Below are 17,431 nucleotides of genomic sequence, written 5' to 3'. Positions count from 1 at the left end.
ATGTCAGGCCATTAGCTATCACAGTGACACTTTATCACACTTCTGGGGGAGATGTTAGGGATTAAGGCCAAGGTATAAATCCACTACTGTTTAGGATAACCTGCACAGAGCCTAGCCTGACAGCTGTTGGGTTTGACTAAGGACTGTTTGGGGCACAGTACACCAGAGTTGGCCCATCAAAAAAAGATAGTAAATACTTATTTTAAGAATCTAGAAGATATTAAGTAATATACCAGAAATGTGACAAGAAAGGGACAACACTATGAAATTGGTGAGACTCACTGTGTCAACATCTCAGGTGACAGTTGCATGCAACAGATCAGACCAACAAGTTAGATGGGGAACCCAGTATGCTAAATGACCTGGAGTTTAATATTACCATAGCATGCAATTTAATAACCACTGTATGTAACAGTGATAGAGAGGAAAATGTTGGCATGATGAAAGGTAATAAAGGAAGGCCAAATCTAACCTTATTCTAAGGAACAATTACCTTTCCACTTTTCTGGTACTTTGAGTAACATGACCATAATTGTAAAATTTCACTTACAATCTGAAGCAGAGAGAAACAGGAGCAAAACAGGTAAGCTTGCCCTCCCCCTAAAAAAAACAGCTATCTAAAACCAACTCTGGATTCAATAATTAAATGATGGGATTTCCTTAACAAAACCACTTCCCATCACTCCCTCTCTTACAGATTCCACCCCAAGTGAAACTGGCGTTATAAACTGAACTGACGAAATTCATTCCACTGAAGTAAAGGGAAGTTTTCTGATAGGTAATCCTCAATTCTCAGCTTTGTAAGAATGCCCCAATCCCAACGGGGGCGGGTACCTTACCTCTGTGATCTGTAATGGGGGGCGCAGTCAACACAACAATGAAATGTGACGATGTGGGGGAGACAGGAGCAGGCAGCAACAACACAAAGTAACACATTCCACAGTGTGAGTGAGAGATGGGACGGAAGGTGGGGGGGAAAACTCGAGTAAGTACAAATATTAACCAAGAATACTGACTAAACATAGGAATAAAATACCCAGACATGACAAAAGTACCACTAACAGTAATATATTAGTTGAAAAGTATGTAGTTACATGCTTTAAACTCCACTGCTTGTGGTTTATTTCTCTTTGGCTTTTAACTTCTCTGTCCTCAAGCATCTTTCTTTGAACTAGGAGCTAGCTGGTGGTCTCCTGAGTAAGAGACCTAATGTGCTGTCTTCTAAGGCTCAAAAGTAACAGGTCCAGTAGGAATCTGAGCTTTCTTTAGGTATATGTTGCTTCAAGGTGAATTTATCCACAACTATTCCTGCTAAAGGATCATCACAATATAAAGTTTAAGGAAGCTATCAACAGACGATATGTACCAGCTAAGACACATCTTACCCTCCTTACAGTGCAAGCATACCCATGATCCTTGCAATTAAAAATGCAGATCAGCAAAGGTTCCTAGTCTCTGATAATGAATCATCAGCATGTTGGTCTAGATACTTCTGAGCATGAAAGTGTACCTGATACAGAAACTTCTTGCTTAGACTAAAGGACAGTTGAAGGTTATACAAGTTGAAGACACCCATGTACCTGAGCCGCCTGGGACACAGCCTCGTCCAGAGCCAGGGCCCGTTGGCGCACCTCCTCTTTGATTTGGGTATATGTGTTTTCTGCTTTCTGGTATTTTTCTTCCACCATTTCACCCTCTTCAGGGTTTAACTCCTTTAGTTGAGGGCCTATCTTTAGTAGTTTGTCAATATGAGGTTTGTGTTCAGCAATGGATTCCCTTAGTTGCTATATAAAGAAATGTGGATGAAAATAAAATAAGCATTTTTACATCAGTTTGTCTGCTTAAACACTTTGATCAAAGACCATACCAACTTTGAGAAAAACAAACTGAATTACTAAATAAATACCAGTAAGTCCCAGCACTTCATCATTAATGGAGGGGGAATATAAACATCTAAGTCTTGGGCTCTGATACAACCTGATTCTCTTAATTGTTGAACTCCAGTTCAGATATCCCGTCACGCAGGAAGCCTTCCCAGGCCACATGCTCTCTCTCACCTTCCAATACAAATTTATCCCACCATCTCCCATACTCATAAATACTTCAAAGTACTAATTGTAATCTCCATGTTTAATGAAATGTCTTTCTCCTGAGACTGAGAGACACTAAGCAGAACAAGCTACAAATAGCAACATTTCTGGTAATCCAACCAGTCCCTGACTTTACTGCTGGCTACTTCTGGTTAACATTCTTCCACTTATAGGAATACAGAGATAGAAATAAGCACAAACCATAAACCCAATGAAATAAACATCAAAAAAGTATCTTTTTAAAGTGGTCATAGCACTTGTTGACCTGTCTAACAAATCTCTCTTTCATCTTACCTACAATGCAGCAAATGATATCCGACATTCCTTTCTGGCTCTCATTCCAGCGGGGTCTAACCAAATGAAAAGAGCTACCCAACCACACCCCAAGTCTAACACCACCCCATCGTCACTGGAAAGATGTTAAATTTGCCTTGATGTTTACTTAGTTCTTTGTTTATTTCTGCAATGTTCAAGTTCCTGGTATCTCCATAAACGTATTCTTTACTTGATTCATATTAAAAGACAAAGGAAATAATTCAGATATCTGTTTTTATTGTGCAAAGAAATTCTAACTAAGAATTTCATAATATAGAACTTGAGTAAGCTGTGGAGCCCATAAAATTTGGCATGTTCCTTACCCTCATTTCCTCTTGTTGTTGCCTGAGCTGTTCATGATCAATAGCTGGAGGAGGTAACTGTGCTATTAGTGTCCGAGTTTCCTCAATCCAGGGGCTGAGCTCTTCGTAAGTTTCCCAAAACTGGTTCACCAAGACCTGTGCCCGCTCTAGGCGGGCATAACGCTCCGAATTGAGCAGACTAATGGCTTCATATTGCTGTATCAGAGACTCTGTCTTTTCCTATGAACAACAAAAGAGTAGGTATATATATACATTAAAAAGTCTAAAGGAATAAATACTAAAATGTTAAAAAATATATGCACTAACCTAATAAGATTGCAAGTGATTGTTATTTTCTTTATACTTAACGGAATTTAAAAATTTTCCTTTCACACATATATGTATTATTTGTATAATTTTTTAAAACACAAAAGTTGTTTCAAATATAGTAAAACAGCACAAGCACAACACAGCAAAATTAACTTTTTATGGCTTTAAATACAGCCTTATTATAATGGATCCGTTTAAGACTGAACATCTTAGGGGCTATGAACGAGTGTTTCCCCATCAAGTTTCGCTTGTCTTTTTTTCCTCTGCTTTAAAGTCTCCACAAACAGTATGGAGGGTCCTCAAAAAATTAAAAAAATGGAGCTGCCTTATGACCCAGTGATTCCACTCCACTTCTGGGGATTTATCTGAAGAAACCCAAAACACTAATTTGAAAGAATTAAAAATCTGTGTATATTCACATATACAATGGAATATTACTCAGTCATAAAAAGGAATGGAATCTTACGATTTGGAACAGCATGGATGGACCTAGAGCGTATTATGCTAAATGAAATAAGTCAGTCAGAGAAAGACAAACACCATATGATTTCAATTATATGTGCAATCTAAAGAACAATATAAACAAACAAATAATACAGAAAAAGACTCAGATTCAGAAAATAGACTGATGGCTGCCAGAGGGGAGGGGACTTGGGGGACTAGAAAAAGGTGAAGTGATTGAGAAGTATAGATTGGTAGTTACAAAATAGTTATGGGAATGTAAAATACAGCATAGAAAATACAGTCAATAATATTGTAGTAACTATGAATGGTGCCAGGTAGGTACTGAAAATATTGAGGGGAACACCTCTGTAAAGTATATGATTGTCTAACCACTATACTATATACCTGAAATTAACACAAAATAATACTGAATATAAACTGTAATTGGAAAAAAATCTCCACTAACCTGGCATTTATGCTCTGTATGTTTAGGATAAGTAGTATAGTCAACTTAGAAGTTTTCTAAGAAAATAATGGTTACTTGTACACTTTGTTTAAGAAAAAACAAAAACAAACTGGTGTAGACACTAACTCTAGGCCAAGCTTTTAGAAATGGGTATAATCTTTTAGCAGGACCTGAAGAAAACATTAATATCTGCATATAGTTCTGAAAAACCTATCACAGAGTTTTGAAAGAGAATCTCAAAGTCACTCATTATGGACTGAAGATAAGTAGCAATTTCTGTTTAAAGAAGATGGATTTGCAGTATCTTTCATATTATACAATATTGCTATTTAGATACTTGTGAACACAGGGTTAGGAGTCTGAATTCCTCAGAACATCAAGCAGGTCTTTAAAACATCATTATTAGTAACAGAGGAAAGAAAACTTCAACTCCTTAAACTATAATTTCATAACTGTACTTCTAGTTCACTGTAATCAAGACAAGTATATGGTGAATAAATAAATGCAATTCACCTGTAAAACAGCTTTTTGCTCCTCTCCACATGTGCCAAAGATTTCACCTCGATGACTGAAGAGTTCATCCATTGAATCTTTGTGTCGAATAATATCAATGGAGAAAGCCTTTGAGAAAAGTAAACTACAGTTAGGTCAAGAAGTAAAAGGATCCCAAGACTGTGTCAGTGAAAAGTCAGACACATCTAAGAAAAATTCTTTGCTTTAATAAAGCCACATCAAAAATTGTTCTTTTCAAGTCTGACCCTTTGCCTGTCCACACATCTTTAATGTTTACCTTTTCACAGCTTAGAAAAATATCTCCCCTCATGAAAATCATCCAGAAAATTATTAACCTTTCCTGGATTAATGAGTCTATTTCTTCCCTTTTCACAAAGCAAAACAGCTCTTCCTCATCCTAACCAAGTATTTATAAAATTAATCTCTATCTACCAACATGACATAACATTATTCCATTTGACTTGGAACAGTGGTCAGAAACTCTCCTAGTAACTCTAAGCTCAGGTGATTATACCAGCTCAGGACACAATGGGTATGTCAGTGTTATACTTACCTTCTGCACTTGCAGCTGAGCTGTGGTCTGGTCCTGTTCCAGGCGAATTGGACCAAGGGCCATCAGTTTCCGCTTTGTTTCAGCAACCCAAGCTAGTTCTGCATCAGCAGCTTGCTCGTACTAACAGACATTGAAGAAAAAGGAACACGTTATATAAAGCCACGGTCTTCCTTTTTAGAATTCAATCAAGATGCAGACAATTTAGAATTGTTTATATGTCAACAAATATAAGTTGATCCTATTTCAACTTCTTTAGAAAGAAGTTACAGAATCCAGTTAGTGGTCCTACACCTAGAAACAACAATGGAAATTGACACTCTCAAAAAGAAATATACTTCTGTTTTTATGAGGCTGTGCTCTTTCTGCCAGTCCTTTCTACCCATACACTGAACAAAAGTTTATTTTCTTTTTATTTAAAGATTTTATTTATTTTTAGAAAGAGAGGAAGGGAGGGAGGGAGAGAAAAATCAATGTGTGGTTGCCTCTCATGCACCTCCAACTGGGGACCTGGCCCACAACCCAGGCATGTGTGCCCCGACTGGGAACTGAACCGGCGACATCCTTGTTTGCAGGCCGGCACTCAATCCACTGAGCCACACCAGCCAGAAGACAGCTGAGCAAGTTAACTTGGAAGTACTCACTCAGCTGAAGCATAACACCGCAGAATACCAAACCTTTAAACAGTTATGCAGTAACAGAAAAACTAAAAACATGTTCTATGTGACTGTTGTTCGTGATCAGAGTCCTTCAATCTTTCCTCTTTCTCTTCAACTCTGCAAACCTAAATTAGTATTTACAGAGAAAACTCCAATACAATATATTTTTTAGTTGATTATCTGGCCAAGATTAGAGAAATCAGTAAAGACATGCTGGAATGCACTTGGAGACATAAAGCATTTATTTATCACTATGAGCCCAAGGAGTCATGGTATATTACTTTTTACACCACAGCACATTAATAGGTGCATATCCTGCTACAAATAAAGGCAAATAACTTTTTCAAGAAAGCAGGAAGGAGAAAACATGGAGGGAAATATGACACCTCTATGTGCTGGGAGTTTTCTATTTTGGATGGCTCTGCTATTCTGGTTGGCATATTTGATAGTAATTATAGTTCTTGGTCCCTTCCCCTCTTCCATCTAATGCTACAACAGTTGATTATGTCAAACTAAGATTGTGATAAGCATCTGGACCTTTTGGGTCTAGATATTATCTGCTCTCATCACCACCTGCCCCTTAGCAGGGCATTAGTTAAGGAGAGGGCTCACCAACTCTTTCCCAAGTTCTCTGCTCAAAGGAGTCAAGTATTCTGGGTCAAACCAAAACCACCCTTACATACCTCTACCCAATCGCTTCCCAACACTGAAATAATTTGTTGCTTTGGATTTATCTTGATCTTGTTTTTCCTATTCCTGAGCTTATATTTATGTGGGTCACTGTTTTTTTTTCACACACATATCTCCATTGCCAGAAATATTAACACGGAGGGGTTAATAAACATTACCTGTTGTGACCTCTGAATAGCAGCATCAATTTCATCCACCCTTTGTCCAACAGTGTCACTGACCAGCTTGTACTGCTCGTTGACATCAGACACAAGTTTATCCAGCCCTTCTCTGGCTCTCCAGGGCACCAGCTCTAAGAGAGCATGGCTCACCTCATTCACTGTGTCCAACACCAGCCTGTGCTCCATGACCTCCTTCTTTAATTCCTAAGGAGGGGAAAAATGTTTTCAGGCCAGACCCTGCTAAATTAAGCACATTAGCAGCTGTGCGAGCTGGAAAGTGGTATCTGCCACACATCCCAGCAGGGCTTTGACCTCCTTCCTTTTCTTATTTTTTTCTTGTCTTAGATTTTTTAAAAACCATTCCAAGCCTGACTTTAGGCTTAGCTGCTGTTTAGAACTGTCTGCAAAACTTCTTTTTAAAAAGATTTTTATTTATTTATTTTAGAGAGAAAGAGAGGGAGAGAAACATCCATGTGCAAGAGAAATATTGATCTCACACTCCCCCAATTGGGGACCTGGCCTGCAACTCAGGCATGTGCCCTGACCCGGAATTGAACCAGTGACCTTTTTGATTTGCAGGACAACGCTCGACCCACTGAGCCACACCAGTCAGGGCTGCAAGACTTCTTGAGCCAGACTCTCTGCGTAAAGCAAATAGTGCTTCTTTCTTTTTTCTCCTTACTTCAATAGAAATGATAAACAGTGCTTTATCCTTAGGCATTTAACTCAGTAAGTACCTACTTCTATGTATCCAGAACTGCATTAGATCCTGCAGGAGAATCAAACATAACATGAAGCACTCTTTAGAGAATGAATCATGAAAGCAAATTCTACAATGTTATATACAAAATAAACTTCCTAGGGATTTGAGACTCAATCTTTTTTCTTCTTCAGCCCATAACAAGTGGTTTTATATTGGTCTGTCTTTACGTCAAATTTTACTGTCCATGAGTAAACAAGAATGAGGGCAGGCAGAAATTTTTGCTTTAGATTTAAGGTAGAGAGAGTTAGTGATAAAACTTAAAAATTTAAATTTAAGGATTCTACGAGGGAAACTTTTTCCTTTTACAGTATGAAATGACAGCTTACCTTCTGTCTTTGCTGAAACTGGGGTATTTGCTCCCCTGTGGGAGACTGCCCTCCACTGGCTGCCAGCTCCTCCTCCACCTCCCTCAGCCACCCGGTCAGCTCCTCATAAGTAGACTGAAACTTGGTGGCCAGCTGCCGGGCTTGCTCTAAAGTTCTGAGGGCCTTGGAGCTGGTGACTGTGATGTCTGCATAGCGAGTCTTTATTCCGTCCAGTTTCTCTTGGATAAGCAAAACCTCTTCACCTGTGGGAGACAGCTCACCATTACTCATATTTAAGAGAACACGAGGGAGTCCCCTTTTGGGGATGAGGTAGTCCCTTAACTCCCTTCTTCTAATCAGAGCTTACATTTTATAGATGCTCTCAACCTAAGAAGTAAGTTCACCTAGCATGCCACACGAAGGAAGGAGGGACATAAATCTTTTAACCAATAAAAGAAGCTACTTTTCAGATGTTCCCAGAATCTTTCAGTGAATGCTGGCATTCAACATACTGGAGGGCAGGGGAGCAGTATAAGTCATCTATAACCAGGTGTGAGACAACACAGTGTTTTTAGTTTTCAAAAGGGTTAGCAGGAAATAGGACCTAGGCTGTTGGCCCGGGGTGGGTGGCCGGGAGGCATGGTAATATAATCAGGGAATACTAAGCTTTTATATCCAAAGTGAAGTGGCTAATGCAGGGTGCTTATTTCCCAGGATACCTGATTGTCTGTATATGTATAGAGGTGCTAAGAGATGAACTTTTCAAAGTACCTGTGGTTTGTTTTAGAAGAGCCTGACCGTTTTTAATAGCTTGATCTACATTCTTCTTTCTATTAACAATTTCTTCATTTAAAGCCTGAAAGAAAGAATACCATTAATCCCAAAACTGGCATGATAAAGGGAAAGAAATGAAACCTTTAAGAGATGAAATTAAAATAAGAAGATGAATACCAGTTTAGTTTACACATCAGATATTTGATTCCTTCATTATCTCTTTGGTTACACTTTGAATTACTCAAAATAATTAAATCAGATATTCATAACCAAGCTCTCCTTTGTGCTGGATGAGAAGAGTTTTAGGATTAAATCAATTATACCAATTTATTGGTACCAAACCTGAACCTGAGATAGGTAGAATAGAATTCAGCAAAAATGTCTACTATATCCAAAACAAGAATAAGATAGAAATTTCAAAAGAAGAAAGTCAGTAAGAAACAAGCAGATTTAAATCCTGGTTAAAAGCTCTCAATATTTGAAATCGATGAAGAAGAAGAAATTTAATTACCAAAAACAACAACAAAACAGTCCTCCTTTGCCTATTTTTACCATCCCAAAAGAAATCTCATAAAATGAAATTTAATGAATTTCATTTGATGAAATGAAAACACAAATTATTCTTTCTAAGATGATGTGGAACCCTTGGAATTTGAGCATACAAATTCTAGAAATATTTTAAGAAGTTATAGCTATATGATCAAACCCTGGTAACTATTTAGGTAATCTGGTTCTATGAAAGCTTCTGTTCAAATGGAAACTGAGTGATACATTACCTAATAATGTAAAACCTGAGTTGGAATTGAGATGGCCCCTGACTACACTTCTGGGTCATCTTCTAGAACTACTGGTTCAGTTTGTTAAGTACAAGTATTTCCATGGATTCATCAGAAAATAGATTAGTTCTGAGTAACAAGTCTGTAAGTAGGCACTTATGTATAAAGTTGAAATGTTAGGAATAAAAAAAGAAAAGAAATGAAGAGAAATGTGAATCAAAATTACAAAATAACTAGTAACACAACCAATAAGAATGGAAAACATGAATACCAGGTGGTCAGCATGCTGCTTCTGCAGGACATCCTGTCTGTAATCCTTTACGAACACTGAACTGAGCTTGTCCTCAACCTCAGCCAGCCAGTTGAGCACCTCCACCTCATCCTCCCCGAACAGCCTAGCGTTAAACAGCGCTTGTTCAAGCAGGGCTGCTTTCCGACAGCACCGGTCTTGAATCTCACTGTACCGGGCCTGCAATGAGTCTAGCTTGTCTGAGAGCACACCCTGCTCTGCAGAGCATGTCAGGGAGGAGAGGGACTGCCCAATTTTGACTGCCTGGTGCACATCTGCAGCATGGCTTTCTATTTCCTCCTCCAGGGCCTGGAAATCCAGATGGAAAAAATGAATAACAAAAACAAAATAAATGAAAAGTAAACATGAATCAATGAATAACAAGTGATGTAACAAATTAAATACAAAAATTTTACCGACTAAAAGGCAAAAATAACACAAGAGCAGTTTTTTTCTGATAGTAGCCTATTAGTCAATATCTATCAAAGATATGACTATTCCAATTAATAATTTGACCATGTTTTAAAACTTTAAAAACACCCACAAAACACATTTCTCGTATGTTGCAGGCAGTTTTCTAAATTCCAGGACCTCTGATTCCAGTTCTTTGTTTTCATTTACCATAACTACTTCCTACCTTGTGCCGAATGATCTGCTGCTGTATTTTGGCAGTCTGAGTGCCAACAGGTTCTGAGTTAGCAAGCTTTTTCTCTGTGACAGATAAGAAGTCAGAAATAGGCTCAGCTGTCTCATGGAATTGTTTGGCCAGAACCAGGATATCCTCCAGCTGTTTTTGCCTACACAAGTATACAGAATAAGCTGTTATGGCGAAAAGTCACATTAAAATGGATAACGGTACTGTATTTAGTAAAAGACCAATATTTACCAGGTACGTTTTAAATATCAATAGTAAACAGCACATACACATATAGCACTTTACTGTTTTAAAGGTTTTCATGAGCATTACATTATTTTGGTTTTGTTATACCTTGTAGTGTAGGCAGAATAATTATCCCATGATTACAAAAGAGAAATGAACCTAAAGGCCAAAAGAAGGATTTGTCCAAGGCACCTAGTGAGTAGAAGCAGTACAATGAGGATAAGAATCAGACCTTCTAATGCTCTTTCTCCTATGGAATATTTATGCATCATCTGAACATGAAACCAAAATAAAGTTTAAAGGAGTTGAAAAATCATCAGTCCTCATTTTTTTCTCTTTCAGTACTACCTTCACTTGTGAATGAAGAGAAGAGAGCATTTGAAAAGAACAGTCAGACTATAAATCAGAACTCCCTACCCATCTCTCTAAATCCAGTTAAGACTTCTAGTAATTTCAAGCCCCAGAACATAACTCTGAATCTAGATTTAAGGCAAAAAAACCCCCCAAAAACGAAAGACCTCAGACTAGAGCTAAATTTGTCAACACAAACAGCAGAATGTTGGAGGCAGTCTAATCAGAAAAACCACCACAGAACACTATTAGTATGCATATTAATAATAAAGGTCATGATGATGACTTTGAATCATTAAGAACAGACTATATGCCAGGTCATTTGAAAAGGCCCAGGAATAGAGGACGCACTTTAGTTCTGCAAACCGTTACTGAACAGCTTACTTTGTGCCAGGCCCTATGAACAAACTTAAAAAAAAATTCTGAGAGAGAGAGAAAGCGGGAGGATGGGGGTGCGTGGCATGGAGGGAAGGAAGGAGGAAGGGGAGGAGAGAGGGACACGGGGGAGGAGAGAGATTGATTGACCTGTTGTTCCACTTATTTAGGCATTCACTGGTTTCTTCTTGTATGTGCCTTGACTAGAGATAGAACCCATAACCTTGGTATATTGGGACGATACTCTAAGCAACTAAGCTACCCAGCCAGGTCCTGGACAAACTTATTTTAATAAGAAATTATCTAAATATAAAGATTTGCCATTTTAATTATCTGAAAATTCAATTATGTTTGAATATAAAACATTTTTAGATGCCATTTTTAAGTGTCAACATAAAGTATAGAATCTTTCTTAGTTTCATTATGCCAGCCTTCAAATATCTTTAATTAATACACCTAAACATATTATTTTAAAGATTAATATTAAAACAGAATTTCATTAAAAATTACCCCTAACTTCTATGTCTTTCTGACTCATCTCTAATTTTGAAATCTGAAAGTCTGAAGAACTTAATGTATACAGTTCTTGAGGTAGCAGAGGGAATAACTAAAATAATGTAGAGGCAGCAAAAATCTAGTATTAAAAATTTAAATAAGTCTTTAGGGACTTCTGGCCATGATGGAGGCATAGGTAGACACACTGCGTCTCCCTCCACAACTAAGAAGGAATATAATTACCTCAAAACTAGAGACAACCAGAAATTCCAGAAAGCTGAGCTGGATGGAAGTCCAACGAACAAAGATATAAAGAAGAAATACTCATCCAGACAGGTGCGATAGCTCTACGTAAGACACAGAGGCAAACACAGGAGCTTGTCAAGATGAGGAGACAGAGAGGTATGGCCCAAAAGAGGGAACAGATCAAAGTTCCAGTGACAGAACTAAGCACTGAGGAGATAGCCAACCTAACAGATGAAGAGTTCAAAACACTGGTGATAAAGATGCTCACAGACTTGACAGATATGTTTAAGTACAGAAAACATATAAGGGACGAAGTGAAGGCTATGCTAATGAAACGAAGGAAAATTCACACAAAACCAGTGGTGAAGGGAAGGAAACTGGGGTTCACATTAATGATTTGGAACATAAGGAAGAAATAAACAGTCAACCGGTACAGAATGAGGAAACAAGAATTGAAAAAAATGAGAAGAGGCTTAGAAACCTCTGGGACAACTTTAAACGTGCCAATATCCGATTCATAGGGGTGCCAGAAAGAGAATAGGAAGAGCAAGAAATTGAAAGCTTATGTGAGAAAATAATGAAGGAAAACTCCCCAAATTTGGCAAAGGAAATAGACATACAAGTCCAGGAAGCACAGAGTCCCAGAGAAGATGGGCCCCAAGGGGACCACACCAAGACACAACATCATTAAAATGCCAAAGTTTAAAGATAAAAAGAGAATCTTAAAAGCAGCAAGAGAAGAGTTACCTACAAAGGGGTTCCTATAAGACTATCAGCTGATTTCTCAAAAGAAACTTCACAGGCAAGAAGGGACTGGCAAGAAGTATTCAAAGCGATGAAAAACAAGGACCTACAACCAAGATTACTCTATCCAGCAAAGCTATTATTTAGAGTGGAAGGGCAGATGAAGTGCTTCCCAGACAAGGTAAAGCTAAAGGGATTCATCATCACCAAGCCATTATTATATGAAATGGTAAAGGGACTTATTTAAGAAAAAGAGGATCAAAACTATGAACATTAAAATGCCAACAAAGTCAGAACTATCAACAACAGAATCTAAAAACAAAAACAACCAACCAGAACAAGAACAGAATCATAGATATGGGGATCATCTGGAGGGTTATCATTATCAGCTGGGAGAGGGAAGGGGGAGAAATGGTGCAGGGATTAAAAAGCATAATTGGTTGGTACAAAAAAGACAGGGGGAAGTTAAGAATAATATAGGAGAGGGTGAAGCCAAAGAACGTATCTGCACAACCCATGGACATTAACTAAGGGGTGGGGGGAGGGGGGTACTGGGCAGAGGGGAGCTAAGGGAAAAGAAATTGGAACTACTGTAACAACATAACTGATAAAATATACTAAAAATTTTTTTTTAAAGTCTAGAATATCTATATAACAAGTGGAGCTGTTCTTGACATTTTTCTTTAAAACAATGGCCTAGAAACTGAGTTAGACTAGGAGGATGAATTGGGTAGGGTAGAAGGTAAGTCATAAAAAGATACATTAGAAACAAATCATGACTTTAATGAGGTTATGGACCCAGAAGTTAAGTACTACATAAAATAATGACCACAGTACAAGGTATTGTTATTATGGCAGTTAGGAGGAATGCTTGGGGAATGAAACCAAGCTTCACAGAAGGGAAGATGGCCAAAAATATTTCATGGAAGATGCACCACCAACAACAAAGACAGAAATTAGGAAACTGACAGAAGACACAGAAGAAAAATTATGATTTTCTTTTATAACATAAGGACTGAATAGAATAGTGGAAACTAAGAAAGGTAGGTTAAGGCCCAATAGTAGAAAGCTTTGAATGTAGTTAAATAGTTTAGATTTTATTTATAGGCAACAGGGAGTCATTAAATGTTTTTAAGCATGCAAAGCGGTAAAGGCCTAGGGTAAGTGGCAGTAGAGTGATGAGTGATTAGAAAGCCACCTCAGGTGAACTAGCCCAAGTGAGAAGTGCTAAGTCATGAACTGAGGTATGTTTAGTGGGAAGACCCTGTAGAAGTAAAATGTACAGAATTTAGCATCCTGGAAGATGTGAGACACAAAGCTGGGGCGGGAGGGAAGGAAGGGTAATAACAGTACTGACGTTTTAAGTCTAGGTAACAAAAAGGTTAATGGCAATATTGTTGGAAATAGAGGGAGAAGAAAAGCAGTGCTATCTGAATGTAAAAATAAACTGAACTTTATAACTCAGAAAAAAAATAAGTAAGCGATGAGCAAGTTGAAGTAAAGAGACTGAAGAGGAAGTTATTTGAAGACTGCCATTGGCTACCTAGACAACTGAAAGATTACAATAATAAATGATCAACTCTACTAATCTCATATTGATGTCTAATTAGCTAGCATTTACAGTATTCCCTCACTTATCATGGGTGTTACGTTCTAGAGCCCTGCAATAGGTGAAAATCTGCAAAGTAGGAACCTTACATTTATTTTAGTGTTTATATATATTTTAAGGCTTTATAAACCCTTCCCACACACTTATAAACCGTTCCCAGTCCCTTATTAACCTTTCCCACTCCCTTATTAACCTTTTCCACACTTTTATAAACACTAGTTATGTTCTTAAACATATTCTATACTCTTAAACCTACGTAACTTTAACAACATGCGTATACAATACTGCAAAATCCTGTGATATAGCGAAAAATCTGCGATAAATAATATAATATTTTAAAAAATCCCGCGATACAGTGAGGCTGCGATAAGTGACCCGCGATATAGAGACTACTGTATTAATAAAACTGGGGACTATATAGGCTAAAAGTAAAGATATCCATGGGACTTATTAAGCTCAAGTGACATTGGGGTAACTTATAGCTATAGAAAAAGAAAGCACTGCCTTGGAGGAGAAAAGTGTACTGCCTTTTGGCCATTTATTGAAGAAAGTAAAGTTTGTGTATTTCTTCAATGCACAAATATTTAACAGAATCACAGACAAGATCCTTGATGCAAAAATATCTAGTATTAGAATAAGCTGACAGAAATGAAGTATAAATTTCAATCCCAAGTATCAAAAACATTCATAAATATGAAGGGAAAAAATCCGTTTCAAACACTCAGAAAGTAACTGGGTGGATTGTAGGAGCCTGTCTTGTCATTTGGAGCCACGATTATTCTGCAGCAGAATAACATAGAGCAATGAGTTAGAAATTTATGGAGGAGCAAGGCTCATTTCCTGGGAGTTATTCTGGTTATGAGGATCATTTCTAAGAATGTATCCCTCTTCAAGATAGAAGCCATTAAACACCTTCTAAAGCACTGCACAAAGCATCCAGGAGCTTTTAGAGCACCTCAGTGATAGCAAATCAAAAACAAGACACAGCAAACCTTTTCTGACCAATTCTCAAAGCCCCTCTGGCCTTACCTGGCTGCTGCCTTGCTGAGCAGTCCCGTCCATCTACTTTCCAGACTCTCCAACTGTCCAGTGATTTTCTCTCTATCAGCCAGCTCAGCTGACTGGGCTATTCTGCCTCCTTCTGCTTGAAGCATGTCTACCGTGGCCCTTCGATCATCTAAGAGTCGCTGGAGCAACTATTATACACATGTTTAAAGAGAATGAAAGATAACATGGGTTCACTTTAAAATTTGAAATTAAAAAAAAAAAAAAAAATTCCCACATCCCCACCCTACCAAATCCTAAGTTTAATTGAGTAACAGAAGTTGTTTTTTCCACCTTGAGGCAAAAACATAAGATATATAGCATAGTTCCTACCATCCATATAAACTTTTCATATACTTGGTTTTTTTCAAAAAAAGATTTTATTTATTTTTGTGAGAGGAGAAAGGCGGGAGAAAGAAAGGGAGAGAAACACTGATTGGTTGCCTATCTGTGGCCTCTTATATGCACGCCAATCGGTGACTGAACTCACAACCCAGGCTTGTGCCCTGACCAGGAATCGAACTAGCAACCTTCCGCTTTGCGGGATGATGCCCAACCAACTGAGCCACACCAGTCAGGGCCATACACTTGCTTTTAAACGGAGGAGTGACTCCCATTACACGACTAAGAGAAAACGTATTTTGAACCAGAAAAAAAATGCACTGAAACGAAAATTAAGCCACAAAACCCCATATCTAGATAGAACCTTATACACGACATACACATTATTTAGAATATTGCTGACTCTGAAAACACCAAAAACCTTTTAAGCTGTGACTGAAACATTGAAATAGGATACATGAACAAGTAAAATAGTTCAATCCAATACATGCCACAGTAAGCTAGTACATTAAAGTAAGATGATACATTTGTCTGTCTTTTCAGGATCACATAAAACATGTGAGGATTCTACTAAAACTCCTGAACATGCTCCTTAAACTATAAGCAAATGTGTTGTCTGCCACTCCCTGCGGCTATTACAGTTCACTGTTCCAACATTCTCACTTACCTTCTGTTCTTGGATCTGTGCTTTCACCACTTTGTACTCAGCAGATGGAGGTTTCTGATTGGCTATGAGCTCCTCAGTGTCTGCCAACCAGCTGAGTAACGGCTCCAAGGCATCTTGAAACTTCCCACAATGCAACAAAGCCTCCTGTAGTTGTGCAATTCTTTGTGCAACCTGTATCACAGACACGGAGGCTCATTATGAGAAGGCGAGAGCTTTTTAAATTACTCCTGACCCCTTTTCGTAACTACTGATTGCAACTGCTAAATTTTCGTTTATATTCAGGAAAACCTTAGACTTAGATGTTTCTTTTCTTTGCCTTCCATTCCCAGCACACTTATTATCCCCTGCACACACACCCCACCACTTACCTTTTTATTCAGTGTGTTCCATCGTGCATTGATCTCTTCCATATCATGTTCCAAACCCTGCACATCACAGTTTTTTCCAGCACTCTGAATCAATCCCTGGCCAAGTCCATTCACCTGCTGTAATTTCATCTGAAGAGGATCCACCTGTTCTTTCTGAAACATCTAGATAATTGTAAGCCAAAGATGATTTAGTCTAAAGGCAATCAGACCCTCTATGCCTCACAGTGACAGGTTATTCTTGGGAAATTTATGATTTAACAAAGGAGGGCAGGGATAAAAAGTGAAAACTAGCCATTTATACAAGGAACTATCAAGGAAACATTTCATATTTCAACAGCCTCCTATGGACAAGTAATTACATAGTTATGGCACTACTTAGGTCTTTAACCCAATCGATGACTTATGTTTTTCTCATCTGTTTGCTTAATTTTTAATGCAAAGATCTGCAGAGAAGACAGAAGCATCAGCCTCAGATATCATAGAAGTAAATGTGATATATATATATATATATATATATATATATATATATATATCACATCAATCCAAAAAGGGAAGAATGATACTAAATGACTACTACTTAAGATTAAAAATACCTTGGGGGATAGCTTTAAGTGACCACTGATATATGAAATGCTCTTCTCTGACTAGGACTAATAACTCAGCCAAAACATATTAACGGTATGAAAGATGCCAACCTCATAGCTTAATCCCCCTGAAGCCATTTAACTCCATTCTGTTCTAGGGCCACAGACCACACACAGACAATAATCTTGAAACAATATTCTCTGATTACAAAGGGAAACAGGCCAATAATACTGGGAAATGTCCTTAACAACTTCAGACACATAACTCTGAGTAAGATGCAGATATACATATTTTAAAA

General features: G+C 38.0%; 1 protein-coding gene across 1 annotated transcript in view; it reads right to left on the bottom strand.

Moving 5' to 3' along the window:
* Positions 1-17,431, bottom strand: part of MACF1 (microtubule actin crosslinking factor 1) — a 311,616-nt gene that overhangs the window by 35,393 nt on the left and 258,792 nt on the right. The window contains exons 59-70 of the mRNA XM_090269163.1: positions 16,549-16,710; positions 16,181-16,351; positions 15,157-15,323; positions 10,065-10,224; positions 9,410-9,736; positions 8,360-8,444; positions 7,610-7,851; positions 6,518-6,724; positions 5,014-5,133; positions 4,461-4,568; positions 2,729-2,947; positions 1,581-1,784 (exon numbers count right to left, since the gene is read on the bottom strand). Coding sequence (XP_090125289.1) covers positions 1,581-1,784; positions 2,729-2,947; positions 4,461-4,568; positions 5,014-5,133; positions 6,518-6,724; positions 7,610-7,851; positions 8,360-8,444; positions 9,410-9,736; positions 10,065-10,224; positions 15,157-15,323; positions 16,181-16,351; positions 16,549-16,710 — 2,172 coding nt within the window. The remainder of the gene's footprint in view (positions 1-1,580; positions 1,785-2,728; positions 2,948-4,460; positions 4,569-5,013; positions 5,134-6,517; positions 6,725-7,609; positions 7,852-8,359; positions 8,445-9,409; positions 9,737-10,064; positions 10,225-15,156; positions 15,324-16,180; positions 16,352-16,548; positions 16,711-17,431) is intronic.

The sequence above is a fragment of the Furipterus horrens genome, unplaced genomic scaffold, assembly GCF_987537825.1.
Source record: "Furipterus horrens unplaced genomic scaffold, mFurHor1.1.pri manual_scaffold_3, whole genome shotgun sequence".
Lineage (NCBI taxonomy): Eukaryota > Metazoa > Chordata > Mammalia > Chiroptera > Furipteridae > Furipterus > Furipterus horrens.
This window is presented reverse-complemented; position numbering and strand designations above follow the sequence as displayed.